Genomic DNA, 15504 nt, shown 5'->3' with positions numbered 1-15504 from the left:
CATTAGGTTAATAGTAAGATTCACTCCAATTAATAATTTTTAACCTTTCCATGAAATCTTTCATGTTTGTTCATTAATCGTGCTCGCTGTCTTTCTTGATATTTCTGCATGTAGCAGAATTATACAATGTGAGTAATTGCGGATCATGGTATGAAAACCAATTTACCGCAGAAAGGCATGTATTTGCTTAACTCCTGCTCTATTTGTGAATACATTACCCAATAGTATTCTACTAGTTTGAGCTACTCCAATAGGGAAATGTCTGACTGATACATGATTGTAAGTGGTTAATGGTATTTCTCGATCAGTTTTCTCGTCAGGTTCGTTTCAGAAATTTGCATTAAAATCACCACAAATCAATAATCTATTTTTATGGCTAACACACAGATAATAAGGCAGCAAAAATGATTTACCAAAATTTCCCAATAACACATGGGGACATGTATGCTGCAAGTATTAAATTGTCCAATGTTAACTAAAAAGTACATGCTTTAATGTCCTAATAAGTTGGAATGTGACCCTCGTTTACCAACAAGGAAATAAATAAAAAGAAGTGAGATAAAGCTAAATGTTTCATGGCAGATTACAACCAAGAAAATAAGAGGTTGTGGCACTTGAATCTCTAATTTTCTGACGGGTATCTCCGCTATCAGTATGTCGCTATCGGTGACGTTAATGAGATTTATTTATCAGGAGCCAAGATGCTCTTAGCGGCAACGTTTAGTGAGTAGTGACGGAGCTAGGGACGACGCGGGTACTACTGGTGGGTATAGTTGCAGGTTGGAGAGTCGTTTGTAGTCATTCTTAAATTACGGTTATAGTTTTGTTTGGCAAGTCTCTTCTGCTTAAATGTGGAAACCGTAGCACCATATAAAAATATATGGAGAATTTGTATTTTAGAGATCCGCCCCTTTTTGGAATATGAGCTAAAACCATAGTTTAATACGAGACACTGATGGATCAATGTTAAATACTTTAGGAATCAGTGTTACGTAAGCAAATTATTACGTTTGGTATAGTTAATGACATTTTTTGCCATCTCATCATAATTTGCAATAGCTTCAATGAGTTAGGTCCAGCGAGAAACAATTTCTGTTATCCCCTCAGGAAAGAAATTGGTTTCTAACTCGGTACAATAAGCATTTACAGCAAAGGCAAGCTTAACATTCAACGAATATTTACCCTATCCTAGCCATCGTTTGCTGTTACGAATGAAAAATAAGTACATTTAGCTAACTCTGGGACATATAGCCGCTGTGGAACTATTTCGTAGTCCAGATTACAAGCTTTTGCCACCGAACGGTGAATGTCTAAGCTGCCATAATATAAGACAGGTCTGACTAATAATCGCCGCGCAGAGTGGTCACGCGGTTTGAGGCACCATGACACGGATTGTGCGGTCCCTCCCGCCAGAGCTTCGAGTCCTTCCTCGGGCATGGGTGCGTGTGTTATTCTTAGCATAAGTTAGTTTAAATAGTGTGTAAGCCTCGGAACCGATGACCTCAGCAGTTTGGTCCCTTAGGAATTCAAACACATTTGAACATATTTTTTAGCCGTTTGACGCTCTTCATCCAAGTTCCGGCAGACATGAGACTGCTCAGAGGTTTGTTGGATTCGAGTAACTATCGCAGCTTGAGCTCTCTTAGAATTAAGCACTGAATCATACGTTTGCGAGGCTTATAATAATGGTTTTAAATATGGTTCTCGGGCTTACCGTCCGATTTTGTTGTTATGTCCACCAAAACTCTCCAGCTATGTCACGGGGGTGTTGTAACTCAATATCATAAACCATGCACACGGTAACACTGTATTTGCACTTTTACCCAGACGCGAGCAGAAGAAAACCGTACCGCGCGGGATTTGAACACGCGAACAAATGATCTAACACTAACCGCATGACCCCGAGCTGTCCACGCAAATTTTAACGCAACAAAGAAGTTATAATATTTGCATGACGCTTAACGGCTAAAATGTGACGGGTTTGTGACTGATATTAGCATGGAAGTGTGTATTAAAAACGTAGACACCAAGAGTCGTTGGCATCTCGTCAACGTCGTCTGCATACCACTCACGTATACCATATTTAAAAATGTCAAAAAATAATCGAAAAGATACAACTTTCTAACGCAGCCTATGGTCTTCCCGAGTGTCCAAGCTATCTCCGTCCCAAACACCATCGGAATCGGATCAGCAGTAGAGTCGTGAAAACGTAACAGATTGAGTAACTTTTGCAATTAATAGTACGGGTGTTACAGTGGTAGTATGTATTAAATACGTTGAGCATTGTGTAAGCGTTGTTTTCTAGCTGTTACCCACAACTACGCTCGCGTATCAGTAAAAAGAAATGAAATGTGCATTTGACTTTATTGGGCGGGAGGCTACGGTTGGGATATTCGGGAGCTTAGTGCAAGTCTTTTTATTTGACTCCACTCCGGTGACTTGCACGTCGATGATGATAAAATGATTACGAGGATAACGCACTCACCCGGACGCGAGCAGAAGAAAACCGTACCGCTCGAGAACTGAATACGGGAACGATGGTCTTGAAACGGAAACACTAACCGCATGACCCCGAGCTGTTCACGCCAATTTGAACGTAACAAAGAAGTTATAACAGTTGCATGACGCTTAACGGCTAAAATGTGACGGGTTTGTGACTGATATTAGTATGGAAGTATGGATTAAACACGTAGATGATTGTGTAAACATTGTATTCATTACGTTGAATGGTATTATGTATAGCATATCAAACAATAAAAGCCTTTCCACAATTATTATAAAGTTCAAAAGTCAAAGAGCAAATAGCTTTTTCAAAAAGTAATTATTGTTCCATATTTCGCGTTATATTCTTCAAATCAGTAAAAATGTTGTGCTATACGCTTTCTAAAGCAGCCTATGTGCTTCTTGAGCGTTCAAGCTATCTCCATTTTTCCAAAATCGGCTCAGCGTTTTAGTCGTGAAAGCGTAACAGACAGAGTTACTTTCGCATTTATAGTATTGGTATGGATATCGATTTAATATTTTTTGTGATATGAAATACTCAATCATGAGGTTACTCTGAATCCCAGAAATGATGGAGATCATTTTTCCTTCCGACAAAACAGATTTCACTTTCCTGATTGTGTTTTCACTTTCACAGATCTACTAATATGACTATAGCTTTGTACTTGGGATGTAATGTTGGAGCTACGATTCGTCTACAAAAGTGTAACGACGCCAGAAATTCTTCAAATCAAGCTTCTGCTTGTCCAAAGATGATTTTGAAATGACCTTTGTCGTATCTTTTCGGTCAGGAGTCATACGATTCCATTACTATCATGGTATCAGTTTCTTCATAAGCCGACTTAGACTCATGATATTCAATTAAGACTAGTCAAATCACGTCTTAGAGAATGTTGAGACTGGAATTATTCAATAAAACGCAAGGATAACCATTTCATCGTTACAGAATTCCCCTTAAAATTGATATGTTTGTATTGACCTCGCAGTTGCTCTTTGGACGAAAGTCACAGACGTCCAATCTCTTTGGACACTACTTCTATAAAGCTGTTGGCTTCTGTGACGAGTGTCCAGTAAACATCGGCTAATACGAATTCACTCTAATTGGCCTCGTAGTTTGCTTCCACCTCTGAAAGCTCTTGCTGGTACCGTTCGTAATATTCGTCTCTTAGGGTATCACAGCTTTTAAGGAAGAAGCCGTCCGCCCCCGGTAGTTGAGTGGTCAGCGCGACAGAATGTCAATCCTACGGGCCTGGGTTCGATTACCGGCTGGCTCGGTGTTGGGTGTTGAGTTGTCCTAATCATCATAATTCCATCCCCATCGACGCGGAAGTCGCCGAAGTAGCGTCAAACCGAGACTCGCACCCGGCAAACGGTCTAACCGACGGGAGACCCTAGTCACACGACATTTATTTAGGAAGAAGCCCGTATATGTATACGAGAAGTATTCCTTTGTTCTACACTGGTCTGGTTCGCACACCAATACATACTGGCTGTGTCTACACATGTTCACTGCCTGTTCTATACTGTTTACACATGTGCTTGTGCGCTCATCAACCGCAGCGCACCTGCTTACATGGAGTCTCTTAACTCGCGGTAAAAGTTAAAGTTCACATACCTACAAAGTAATATATTATCTAGCGTGAGATAATAAAGTTACGTCTTTTAAAATATCTTCCACACAGATTATTAATCTACACACAAACGTTAACAAAAATGAAAGAAATTCCAATAAAATATCATAATGCAAAAATGTTACACTACTGGCCATTAAAATTGCTACACCACGAAGATGACGTGCTACAGACGCGAAATTTATCCGACAGGAAGAAGATGCTGTGATATGCAAATTATTAGCTTTTCAGAGCATTCACACAAGGTTCGCGCCAGTGGTGACACCTACAACGAGCTGACATGAGGAAAGTTTCCAACCGATTTCTCATATACAAACAGCAGTTGACCGGCGTTGCCTGGTGAAACATTGTTGTGATGCCTCGTGTAAGGAGGAGAAATGCGTACCATCACGTTTCCGACTTTGATAAAGGTCGGATTGTAGCCAATCGCGATTGTGGTTTATCGTATCGCGACATTGCTGCTCGCGTTGGTCGAGATACAATGACTTCTAGCAGAATATGGAATCGGTGGCTTCAGGAGGGTAATACGGAACGCCGTACTGGATCCCAACGGCCTCGTATCACTAGCAGTCGAGATGACAGGCATCTTATCCGCATGGCTGTGACGGATGGTGCAACCACGTCTCGATCCCTGAGTCAACAGATGGGGATCTTTGCAAGACAACAACCATCTGCACGAACAGTTCGGCAACGTTTGCGGCAGCATGAACTATCAGCTCGGAGACCATGGGTGCGGCTACCCTTGACGCTGCATCACAGAGAGGAGCGCCTGCGATGGTGTACTCAACGACGAACCTGGGTGCACGAATGGCAAAACGTCATTTTTTCGGATGAATCCAAGTTCTGTTTACAGCATCATAATGGTCGCATCCGTGTTTGACGACATCGTGGTGAACGCACATTGGAAGCGTGTATTCGTCATCGCCATACTGGCGTATAACCCGGCGTCATGATATAGGGTTCCATTGGTTACACGTCTCGGTCACCTCTTGTTCGCATTGACGGCACTTTGAACAGTGGACGTTACATTTCAGATGTGTTACGACCCGTGGCTCTACCCTTCATTCGATCCCTGCGAAACCCTACATTTCAGCAGGATAATACACGATCGCATGTTGCCTTTCTGGATACAGAAAACGTTCGACTGCTGCCCTGGCCAGCACATTCTCGAGATCTCTCACCAATTGAAAACCTCTGAACAATGGTGGCCGAGCAACTGGCTCGTCACAATACGCCAGTCGCTATTCTTGGTGAACTGTGGTATCGTGTTGAAGCTGCATGGGCAGATGTACCGGTACACGCCATCCAAGCTCTGTTTGACTCAATGCCCAGGCGTATCAAGGCCATTATTATGGCCAGAGATGGTTGTTCTGGGTACGGATTTCTCAGGATCTATGCACCCAAATTGCGTGAAAATGTAATCACATGTCAGTTCTTGTATAGTATATTTGTCCAATGAATACCCGTTTATCATCTGCATTTCTTCTTGGTGTAGCAATTTCAATGGCCAGTAGTGTATTTATAGTCATTGACAACATACCACAAGACCAAAATTCTAAATAGCACTCAAAAATATAAGATGAGTTTTGTAATCCGCTTGGGTGGGATAAATAGCGTTGTTACGTTACACGGTGTCCATAACGAAAGTGATTATGTTCATTTGTGTCCCGTATCTTGATAAATGATCTAGGTACTGATCTATTGATGGTGGTTCCCATCAGCTCGTTTTGTATGTTTCGTAAGTCTAGACTTTTCAGTTAAAAGTGTTTTATCACTGTATGATAACCATCTTCTTGTGCTTCTGCGAAACGTTCTGAGTGTTGGATACGGATCGAAATTTAAATGAATTCGTTTTCAGAACCAATCATACCTCAGAACAGGCCGCTTTACAGAATTTCCCCTAGTTGGTAGAAAATTATCAGTCTTATCAGAACTAGTATTTATAAATCTTAAGAACGTCTTTAATATACATCATTAACTTTCTTACCGAGAACTGATCATTGCCATCAGTTCTGAAAATCTAGGCGACTAACAAATCTCCAACCATAAAAAGGGAATGGTCCACTCTCTTAATATTTAAATCTTATTGTATTCCAGCCTGTAAATTAACTGGTTTCGTCCTCTGTTCAACAGTTCCGATTAATTTTACGGTACTCATTTGCACAGTCAATACTTCCTTCTATTTGCTTAGTTTTCCGAATAAATCTACAAAAATAATATTTAAATGAGTATCTTTATTCCTAGCAACCATGACCTTTATTCCGTTGACATTGAAATTAATAGCTCATTGCTTAGCCTCTTGGGTTATGCACTTGCGTGTTCTGTTCTCAATTCCTCTTCGATTTGTTCCCTATTGTTATATCGTAATATTTGAACTGTATTTGTTTTGCACCCTTCCGTACTTCGGGCAGCGATTCGGGACTACACCTGACTGTGTAGTGTCACACTATATTCATGCAACTACGCTCCTGTTTGTCCTCATAATTTTGTCCTCATCCGTCATTTCGGTTGTTCCAGCGTCTCCTCCCTTTATTTCTCCAGTGTGTATCGTCTCTATAGTCGAGTTGGTATCTGTAACTACGTCGTGATTCTCAGTCACTTCTCCTGTTGTTTATGTCAAGCATGTGCCAAGTAGTTTCTCTTCTATTCTTCGTTCTCGCGTCCCCCATCTCACTCATTCCCCACGTGTTGTTCACGTGCTTCTGCTGTTCTCATGGTTTCATACGTAATTTTGCTTCACTCTCGAAACTTGTCCCTATGTTGCTTTGTTGTCTTTTTCTAGCATATCAGTTTTGTAGAGGACAAGTAAAAATTCGTTTCATTCTTGGCCTGTTATCGTGAACAATTTCGGAACTTGTTCAAGTTCGAAAATTAACTAACGATGGCTCTATAATCTCTGAGAATGCCTCCCGCAGGAGTAGACGTAACCTCGCGCACAGATATACGTCTCAAACTAATAACTGATGTCGATAAAATAAAAATCACCGAGGATGAAAACTAGTGTTTGAAAGAATATTCAGGAATAATATTTTACGAAGCAACAGCAGTCCTAAGTAACCGGAGGTCACTCTGGATAGATCACTAGCCAACCGATATCATCTTCGGAAAACAGCTGCAAAAATGAAAAACCTCAATAATTTTTTCCAAAGGGAAACTGAACCATTGTTGGTGTTTACGCAGACCCGTGAGAACGACAACATTGGCCCCGGTTTATTCATCAGATGAGTGCTCTTCAGCCGGAAGGCTTAAAAGTCTCTTCACCCACCTATTGGATGTTCAGCTTTGCGCATTGTATCTCTTATGCTCCCGCTTCTAAGCAACATAACTCCACAGCTGATAGGAATACAAACTCTTTCTCGGTTACGATGTACAACAAGGTTCTATAATCCGACTGAAATCTCGTCAACCACGAGTGGAGAATCGCAATGATCCGTAGCTCCCTGGAAATCTCAGTGGCCATCACCATATCAGCTAAGCTTTTACAAAGGCGAAAACCCTACTATCAATCTTGTTAGCTCCAATCATCCCATGTGGAGCAGGCAGAGCATCTGCTATTCATAGCAGCTGGGGATGGCGAGGGACGCTTAAAACCGCGACCCCAGGGAGACAGAGCAAAAGATGCCACATATCGTCCAGGATTGCCTGGATCAGTGAGTCAACTGCACCAGGCTGCCTCCAAAGCAATTGAAAGGTTGGAAAATCTAGAACTGGTCTTTTTCATTTGATTTGTTTTAATTACTTCTTTATCCATTTATTTCACCTGCAAAGGTTAAAGCCTTCCAGACCTCTCTTACATCTAACCAATAAGAGTTAGTCAACACTACAATTGGTACACTACAAGAACAATATTATGCACTAGCTTTTGTCCGCAACTTGGTCCACCTGAATCTATTGCTGTTATAAATACATCTCATATTAAGTTTTCTTAAGTATCTCCTATGCGCAGACATAGGCCAGTTACAAATTCTTTATATGTATATACACGGAAGAGCCTAAGAAACTGGTACACCTGCTTAATATCGTCTAGGGACCCCGAGAACATGCGGAAGTGCCACAATACGACGTGGCATAGACTCGATGAAGTAGTGCTGGAGGGAACTGACACCATGAATCCTGCAGGGCTGTCCATAAATGCGTAAGAGTACGAGGCGGTGAAAATCTCTTCCGAACAGCACATTGCAAGGCATCCCAGATTTGCCCAATAATGTTCATGTCTGTGGAGTTTGGTGCCAGCGGAAGTGTTTTAACTCAGAAGAGTGTTCCTGGAGCCACGCTGCGGCAATTTTGGATGTATGGGGTGTCGCATTGTCCTGTTGGAATTGCCCAAGTCCGTCGGAATGCACAATGCACATGAATGGATGCAGGTGATCAGACAGGATGCTTACGCACGTGTCACCTGTTAAGGTTGTATCTAGACGTATCAGCGGTTCCATAACACTCCAACTGCACACGTCCCACACCATTACAGAGCCGTTACCAGCTTGAACAGTCCCCTGCCGACATGCAGAGTCCGTGGATTCAAGAGGTTGTCTCCATACCCGTACACATCCATCCGCTCGATACAATTTGAAATGAGACTCGTCCGACCAGGCAATGTGTTTCCCGTCATCAACAGTCCAATGTCGGTGTCGACGGGCCCAGGCGAGGCGTAAAGCTTTGTGTCGTGAAGTCATCAAGAGTACATAAGTGGGGCTTCGGCATTGATAGCTAATATCGATGATGAGTCGTTGAATGCTTCGCACGCTGACACTTGTTGATGGCCCAGCATTGAAATCTGCAGCAATTTGCGGAAGGGCTGCACTTCTGTCACGTTGGACGATTATCTTCAGTCTTGTTTGATCCTCCTCTTGCAGGACCTTTTTCCGGCCGCAGCGATGTCGGAGTTTTGATGTTTTCCCGTTTTCCTGATATCCACGGTACTCTCGTGGAATAGTCGTATGGGAAAATCCCCACTTCATTGCTACCTGGGAGATGTTGTGTCCCATCGCTCGTGCGTCGACAGTAACAATTCGTTCAAACTCAATTAAAACTTGATAACCTGCAACTGACGCAGCAGTAACCGATCCAACAATTGCGCCGGACACTTGTCATCTTATATAGGCGTTGCTGACCGCAGCGCCGTATTCTGCCTGTTTGCATATCTCTGTATTTGGATACGCAGTTTCTTTGGCGCTTCGGTGTATAATGTATATGTGTATATAATGGGTATGTGGAATTTAAGGAATATCAGTCTTGTTAACACAGTGTTAAGGAATTTCCTCTCTGTTCTTGTTGAATATCAGTAATGAAAGCTAACAGAAATACACTATTTGATCGGAAGTAATCGGGCAGCTATTAATGCACTATAGTACCAAGTGTTGCATTTTTTCCCCTAATGACAGTTTCAACTCCGATGGAGACACTTTCAATGGGATGTCTGAATAATTTCCTCAAGAGCCGCAGCCAAAATGGGTAACAGCCCATTATTACCTAGTTGGATGCTGGAAACCTGCTGGAAACTACATCCAAGCTGGCCATCGCACCAGCCCTCGTCTTAACCCGTATCCCGGAAGTGACTTGCGCTCGGCTATCCGGGCGATCGTTAAAGTGTTTAAAAAATGTGATTAAAATCCCCAATATCTTAAACAGGTCTTTACAAAGAGTCTGATTATTATTTTTCATTATCATTCTTATTGCTCTTTTCTGCAGTTTGGAAACGTTGCTCATGTTGTATGCATTCTTCCTCTAGATTGGAATTACATACCTAATAGCTTAATATATTTGTGAACAGTATGAAACTAAAAGGCACTGGCTGTTATAGACTGATGACAAGACTGTAAGGGCATAACACGTTTATGAGATTCCGTTTGCAAGTGTATCTTGTTTTCATACCACTTAATTGCACAAATATCACTTTTCTTCTTCTAACTGAAATTCAAGACTTTTGTTATCTTTATGTTCAGTGCAAATCTATTGCATGTTGAACAGTTTTGAATTTTCTTGTTTTGCAAGCAGTTCTCTTATTTTTCTCAGTGACTACAGTGTTTCTGCCATGAACAGATGGATTCTTTTCCTGCCTGTTCTGTGTTCGAATAGCACATGGGATAGGCTACAACCCTGCCTCTAATCTCAGCTACTCCCTTTTCATGTGCTTAAGCTGTCATAACTGCATTCTGGTTTATGTACAAGTTGTAGATAATCTTCCCTTCTGTGTGTTATCTCCGATAATTTCAGAACTTGAGAGAAGGTATTTCAGTCAACATTACCAAAACTTTTACTCATTCTACAAAGGCTATAGCTGTAGGCTTATCATTCTTCTATCTGTCTCCGAAGGAAATTCAAACGGTCAACATTACCTTGTGTGTTGCTACATTTCTCTGGAACCTAAATTGATTGTCCTCTAGGTCGGCTTCCACCGGTAGTTCCATTTTGTTATAGGCATCTGTTGGTATTTGACAGGGGTGACTCTCTAAACTCTTGGCTCGGTGATATTCAAACTTCTGTACACGTGAAAAAGTCCACTAGCCATATCGATAATGGGAGTCTCTTCATTATCACATGTTTTTCCCAATATTTCCCTTTAGAAAGGCAGTATATCGACAAGAGGGCATACTGAAGGAACCATCTACAGCCTACGTGACGCTTCTCGTCAATGTATATTCCAAGGATTTGTGGGGCAGAACTCTGGTGAATTCTTGCTGCCCAGACCACAGTTTGATTAGGGTTCGAGTAACTGTAGACTATGCTTCTCACACCCCAGGAAGACAACTACGAAAAGTGTCGAAATATTGTAGGATACAAAAACAGAAACCTGAAGATCAATGAGAGAAGACGATCGGCCGGAAAATGACACTTCCCTTCACTCTTTATACCCCATCCAGGAAGGTGAACCTAGCGTCTTACGCGCTATACCACATCATCAGATTAAAAGTAGTAGGTTCCACAAAAACCGTTTTTCTGCCAAAAAAGGTTATCTTTATCACTCACTGTGTCAATGATATAGCTTCTTCTCAAATTCATTGCAATTAATGAGCTAGCCACTGTACATCAAGTCTAATATTTTTTCTCTAAACTGATTCCAGGTATCTTGGAAGCCTGAAAGCGTGACGAAGAAAGAGGGATACTCGTTTGCTTCACCGAGGAAGTCGTGTCGCTGGAACGATGAAGAAAGTAAAATGGTAAACATTTTTTTCCTGCTAAAATATTATTAAAAAATTAAGGTATCCGATTATAGAAGGAAGCTGAGGTTGTGCAAGTCCTCTTTATATAATTACTCGTACGGAAGCAAAGTAGTAGCAGGTTTTCCCAAATTGCAGTTATGAGTGGTACAAGGGGAAGTAGGACAGTATATGGCACAGTGCAAACATAATCTGATTTGCACGTTACAGAAACCTATAGTGTCCCTGTCTGTAGGTAATTTGCTGCAACATGTGCAGTAAGTGAAAAGGTAGCTTTACACTTTACGTCGAACTTCTCCTTATCAATACGCCTTTCGTACATCAATTTTTCAAGAAAAACACAAAAAATAAAAAATAAAAAGAAACAACTCACTGTAGATATAAGTAATAATCTTACAGCTATCCGCAAGTCAAAGAAGGAGAATAAATCTACATTTTAGCAGACACAGAGATAACAGACGCATTTGTCTAACAATGTAGATAGCGCTTGAAGTATGTCACGTACGTACAGTGGAGCCTATGTATCATTCCACTTCATGTCCATAAAAACTGTTTTTCCAGATATTCGTGTGAGAAGACTGATTGCAATAGTGACTGATGTTGTACGCATAGGATATTATTTTTCTGTGAAATTTCACATTTCTGAACGTTTAAATTAAATTGCCAGTGTTAGTACTTCTTTGAAAACTTATTGGATAATTAAGCAGCTGTTTTCGAACAGTGCTCGCACGTCACTATACATAAGCTAACTGCGTCATGTGCAAGAAGTCTGAAGTTACTATCACTTTTGCCTGCCAGCTCATTAATACACAAAATGAATACGAAGTATCGGTCGATCTTTCTCCATTCAAAATCACATTCCGCTTCCTTCCTTCCAAGAAATCATTAGTATAGTCAGAAATCTTATTTTATCTCCCATATAGCGCTTGTTTCGCTAATAAATGTTGCAATGGCAATGAGCAAACTGGCTTTCGAAATTCAAGAAAAACTGCCCACACATGATTTATCTGGTCCGTGGTTTCCAGGGTATCATGTGAGAAAAGTACAGCTCGAGATACATGTGACTGGTGTTTTCGTGATCGGTGCTGACTGGCTGGGCAAAGGTTGTTTTGTTCGACATACCTCATTATGTATGCGCGAAGGATCGTACAACAGACGGACGTTAAAGGGATTGGACGGTAGTTTTGTGGATCACTTCTGCTACTTTTCTTGCAGATGTGTGCTTTCTTCCAATCAGTGTGCACACTTTTCTGTTTACGGGATTTTGACTGAAATGGGAGCTAATTCAGCTCCATATTATATACAGAACCTTACAAGATGACAGACGACAAGCAAACAACAATTCTTCCAGGGAAAATTTTCAACAGTTTTAATGTTATACATCTCAAATTATTGACAGATTGCTAGTGTAAAGTATCACATAACACGGTATACACAAAAAGTCTGATAAACAAGAAAAACTAACATTTAGACGCGAGCATGTTTCTTAGTTCCTCAGGCGAAGTGAGTGTGAGCCTATTAACGTGTGACCACTTCAGAGAAAAAACAGCAATAGTCAAGACATACAAAAGGTAACTATAAGTTGCGTTAGTTTCCTTATGTAAAAAGTGAGGTATGATCTGCTTCAAATCTGTAACTAAGGTGTGTAAAAAAGAAAGCATTTATCATTCCAGAAAAATGAAGACCTTTTTAGTATAAAAGCCTAACCACGTAAAATTAAACATTACTGAAACAAAAGAAAACAACGTAATACCCAATGAGAAAAATAGGCATAAGTCTCATTTGTTATCAGTCAACTTTTACAAATACGTGGGTGTAACAATTTATAGGTATGCGAAATCGAAAAATCACAAAGCAGACGGTAGAATACTAGGAAAATGGGCCAAGCCTAAAATATGACTCAGATGTGTGGGAACCTAACGAAATAGAACTAACGTGGAATAATTAACGCTTACAGAGAAGGGCAGCATGAAATTTCACAGATTTGTTTGAGACGCCAGAGAGCGTCACGGAGAGGCTAGAAAATCTGACGCTTGAAGATAGACGCAAACTATTACACGAAAGCCTTAATAGCTCGTGCAACTGGAAATACCATTTGCAAAGGGCTTTATAGTGGTTTGCAGGGAATAGATGTAGCTGCAGCAAGAAAAAGGTGCTTAATATGTAAAATCACCATGGTTCGTTTTGAAAGCAATGTTCTAAACATGTTCCTCCTTAAATTAGGAGCACACGCCTCATGACTATAAACTTCTTATCTTTCCCAACATTTAAAAATTTCACAAATGCTAGTGCAATATCCTAAATATTTCCTTTTATTACCAAGCGCATAATCTGACTTTATTCTCTGGTCCCTTATTTTGTTTTGAAATCGTGTACCGCATGTCTCCCTCAGACGCCATCCGGGTAATTCGTCTCATAATTCTCACTGCTCTTTGTTTGAGGTTTGAGAGTGAATGACTGTTTTGATAAACGTGAAGTGATCGGCTTCTCCTAAGCAATGATTGTTTACTCACAGTGAAACCACGTTTTGTTACCGAGCTGCCGATAAATTCTAAAGTGCTTTTGACTTTTATACTTATCGGGAACTTGGACGATTCAGACAATGCAAGAGAGTTTGTATTGGAGTGTTTACAATTATCTTATCAGACCGCTTTTCCTCCTTCGTATCTCTTCGAGGAAAGCATTACCAATCACATCGTACCTACAAATTCCAAAATCAGACAGCACTCTACCGTAATTTTGTCCCAAATATCAAATAATTGATTATTAAGACAAAGATTTCTTTTATGCGCCATTTTGCACTCGAATGTAGGTTCCAGATTCGCTGTTTATAGCTTTGGAGACGACTTTACCGATAGACGTGAGTTTAAAGCAGAGCATTGTGTGTTGCTTGTCTTGGATTCTTGCGTCAGTGGTGAAGCATGCTTACGGCTGCGCAATTTCCAAATGAGATCGCAGAAAAACTTTAAACAAATAATTGTGTTATTTTTAGCAGACAGGTTCCGTCTTTATTTAATGTAGCACAGACATTAGCATTCCAAAGTAATTAGTAGGGGTGGGGTGTTGTACCTTGGAATACTTATTCAGACACTCACCTCTAATGAACCCTGTAATGGAAGTTTAATGGATTTTCTTATTTCATTTTGAAATGGTAGCATTCACTATATTTGTGCTGCGGACTTTTTCTGAAACTGCAAAAATTTCTCCGGAAAAGTAAGGTTTTTCAAATAAGAAAAATTACATAAATTACTCCGGAAAAGAAAGGTTTCTCCAAATGTTAGTAAGTGTGCACAGATACACTATGGTATGCATCTGGGAACAAAACATTCTGTTCAAATTTAAAAGTGTTGCAATCGAGAAAATTTTATTAATACCATATTTAGTGGGCTATGTGTTACATCATTACTCTGCTACATACCAATAATGAGTAACCGAAATCAAATTAAGGAGGCGTATTATATAAAAAAGAAACACAAGTTAACAACATTTTGAAATAGAAGCTATTGACAACTGACATATATTTCCATTTTTGAGACCGAGAAAATTGTTAACATATTAAAGAATCTCATTTCATTAGCAAATATCACGTGTTCCATGGTAAAGAGGGTTTCTGTTTCACGGTGCAAGACGGTGCACGACGGACGAAACGTGACTTGATCGTCCACATGTTATGTAACTAATTTATAAAATATACAGCATTTTATGCACCATTAAACTCTGTAACTGAAGAATTAACTCTATCCTCTATTTAACTTCAATGGATTTTACAGCACTTAGATATGTAGAACTCGTAGTACGAGTATTTACAAACACCGCACAAAACACAACCTTTTGTATCCAAACAACGAAAACAGTAGAACATGGAGGAAACTGCTTATGGCGGTCTCTAGCGTTGGTTCCTTCATGTGATTATAACAATCGAACATCATGTGTTCCTAGGTATTTATCCTACAGGAACAACATTCTTCCCTATTTCTCTTTTTAGAGAGCCGCAGACATCTATCTGTAAGAAAGTCAGTATCTCCATATAGCTGTGTCAAACGATTTATTGTAACCCACAGCTGATGTACAGTCGCTTTCAAGACAATATAGTCTAATCATCAGATACCAAACATGTGCCACTATGAATAGTGCCCTACCTGTGAGGTCCACCTATACTTATTTTCGGCACCAAACCAAGCTCTAATCAGTACACTACGCAATACAATTTGAGG

At 40.4% G+C, this 15504-nt stretch overlaps 1 protein-coding gene across 3 annotated transcripts in view; it reads left to right on the top strand.

Moving 5' to 3' along the window:
• LOC126243824 (caspase-1-like) overlaps window positions 1–15504 on the top strand; it is a 233608-nt gene that overhangs the window by 63009 nt on the left and 155095 nt on the right. The window contains exons 1-2 of one of the 3 annotated variants that reach the window (XM_049948190.1): window positions 707–763; window positions 11195–11290. In XM_049948190.1, the coding sequence (XP_049804147.1) occupies window positions 11274–11290 (17 nt within the window). In that variant the 5' untranslated portion in view covers window positions 707–763; window positions 11195–11273. Of the gene's footprint in view, window positions 1–706; window positions 780–11194; window positions 11291–15504 lie in introns of those variants that run through there. The other 2 variants (XM_049948191.1, XM_049948193.1) reach the window with 2 other exon arrangements.

Source organism: Schistocerca nitens, chromosome 1 (genome assembly GCF_023898315.1).
Source record: "Schistocerca nitens isolate TAMUIC-IGC-003100 chromosome 1, iqSchNite1.1, whole genome shotgun sequence".
In the NCBI taxonomy this organism is placed as follows: domain Eukaryota; kingdom Metazoa; phylum Arthropoda; class Insecta; order Orthoptera; family Acrididae; genus Schistocerca; species Schistocerca nitens.
Note: the sequence above shows the minus strand (reverse complement) of the source record. Positions and strands in the feature narration are given on the sequence as shown.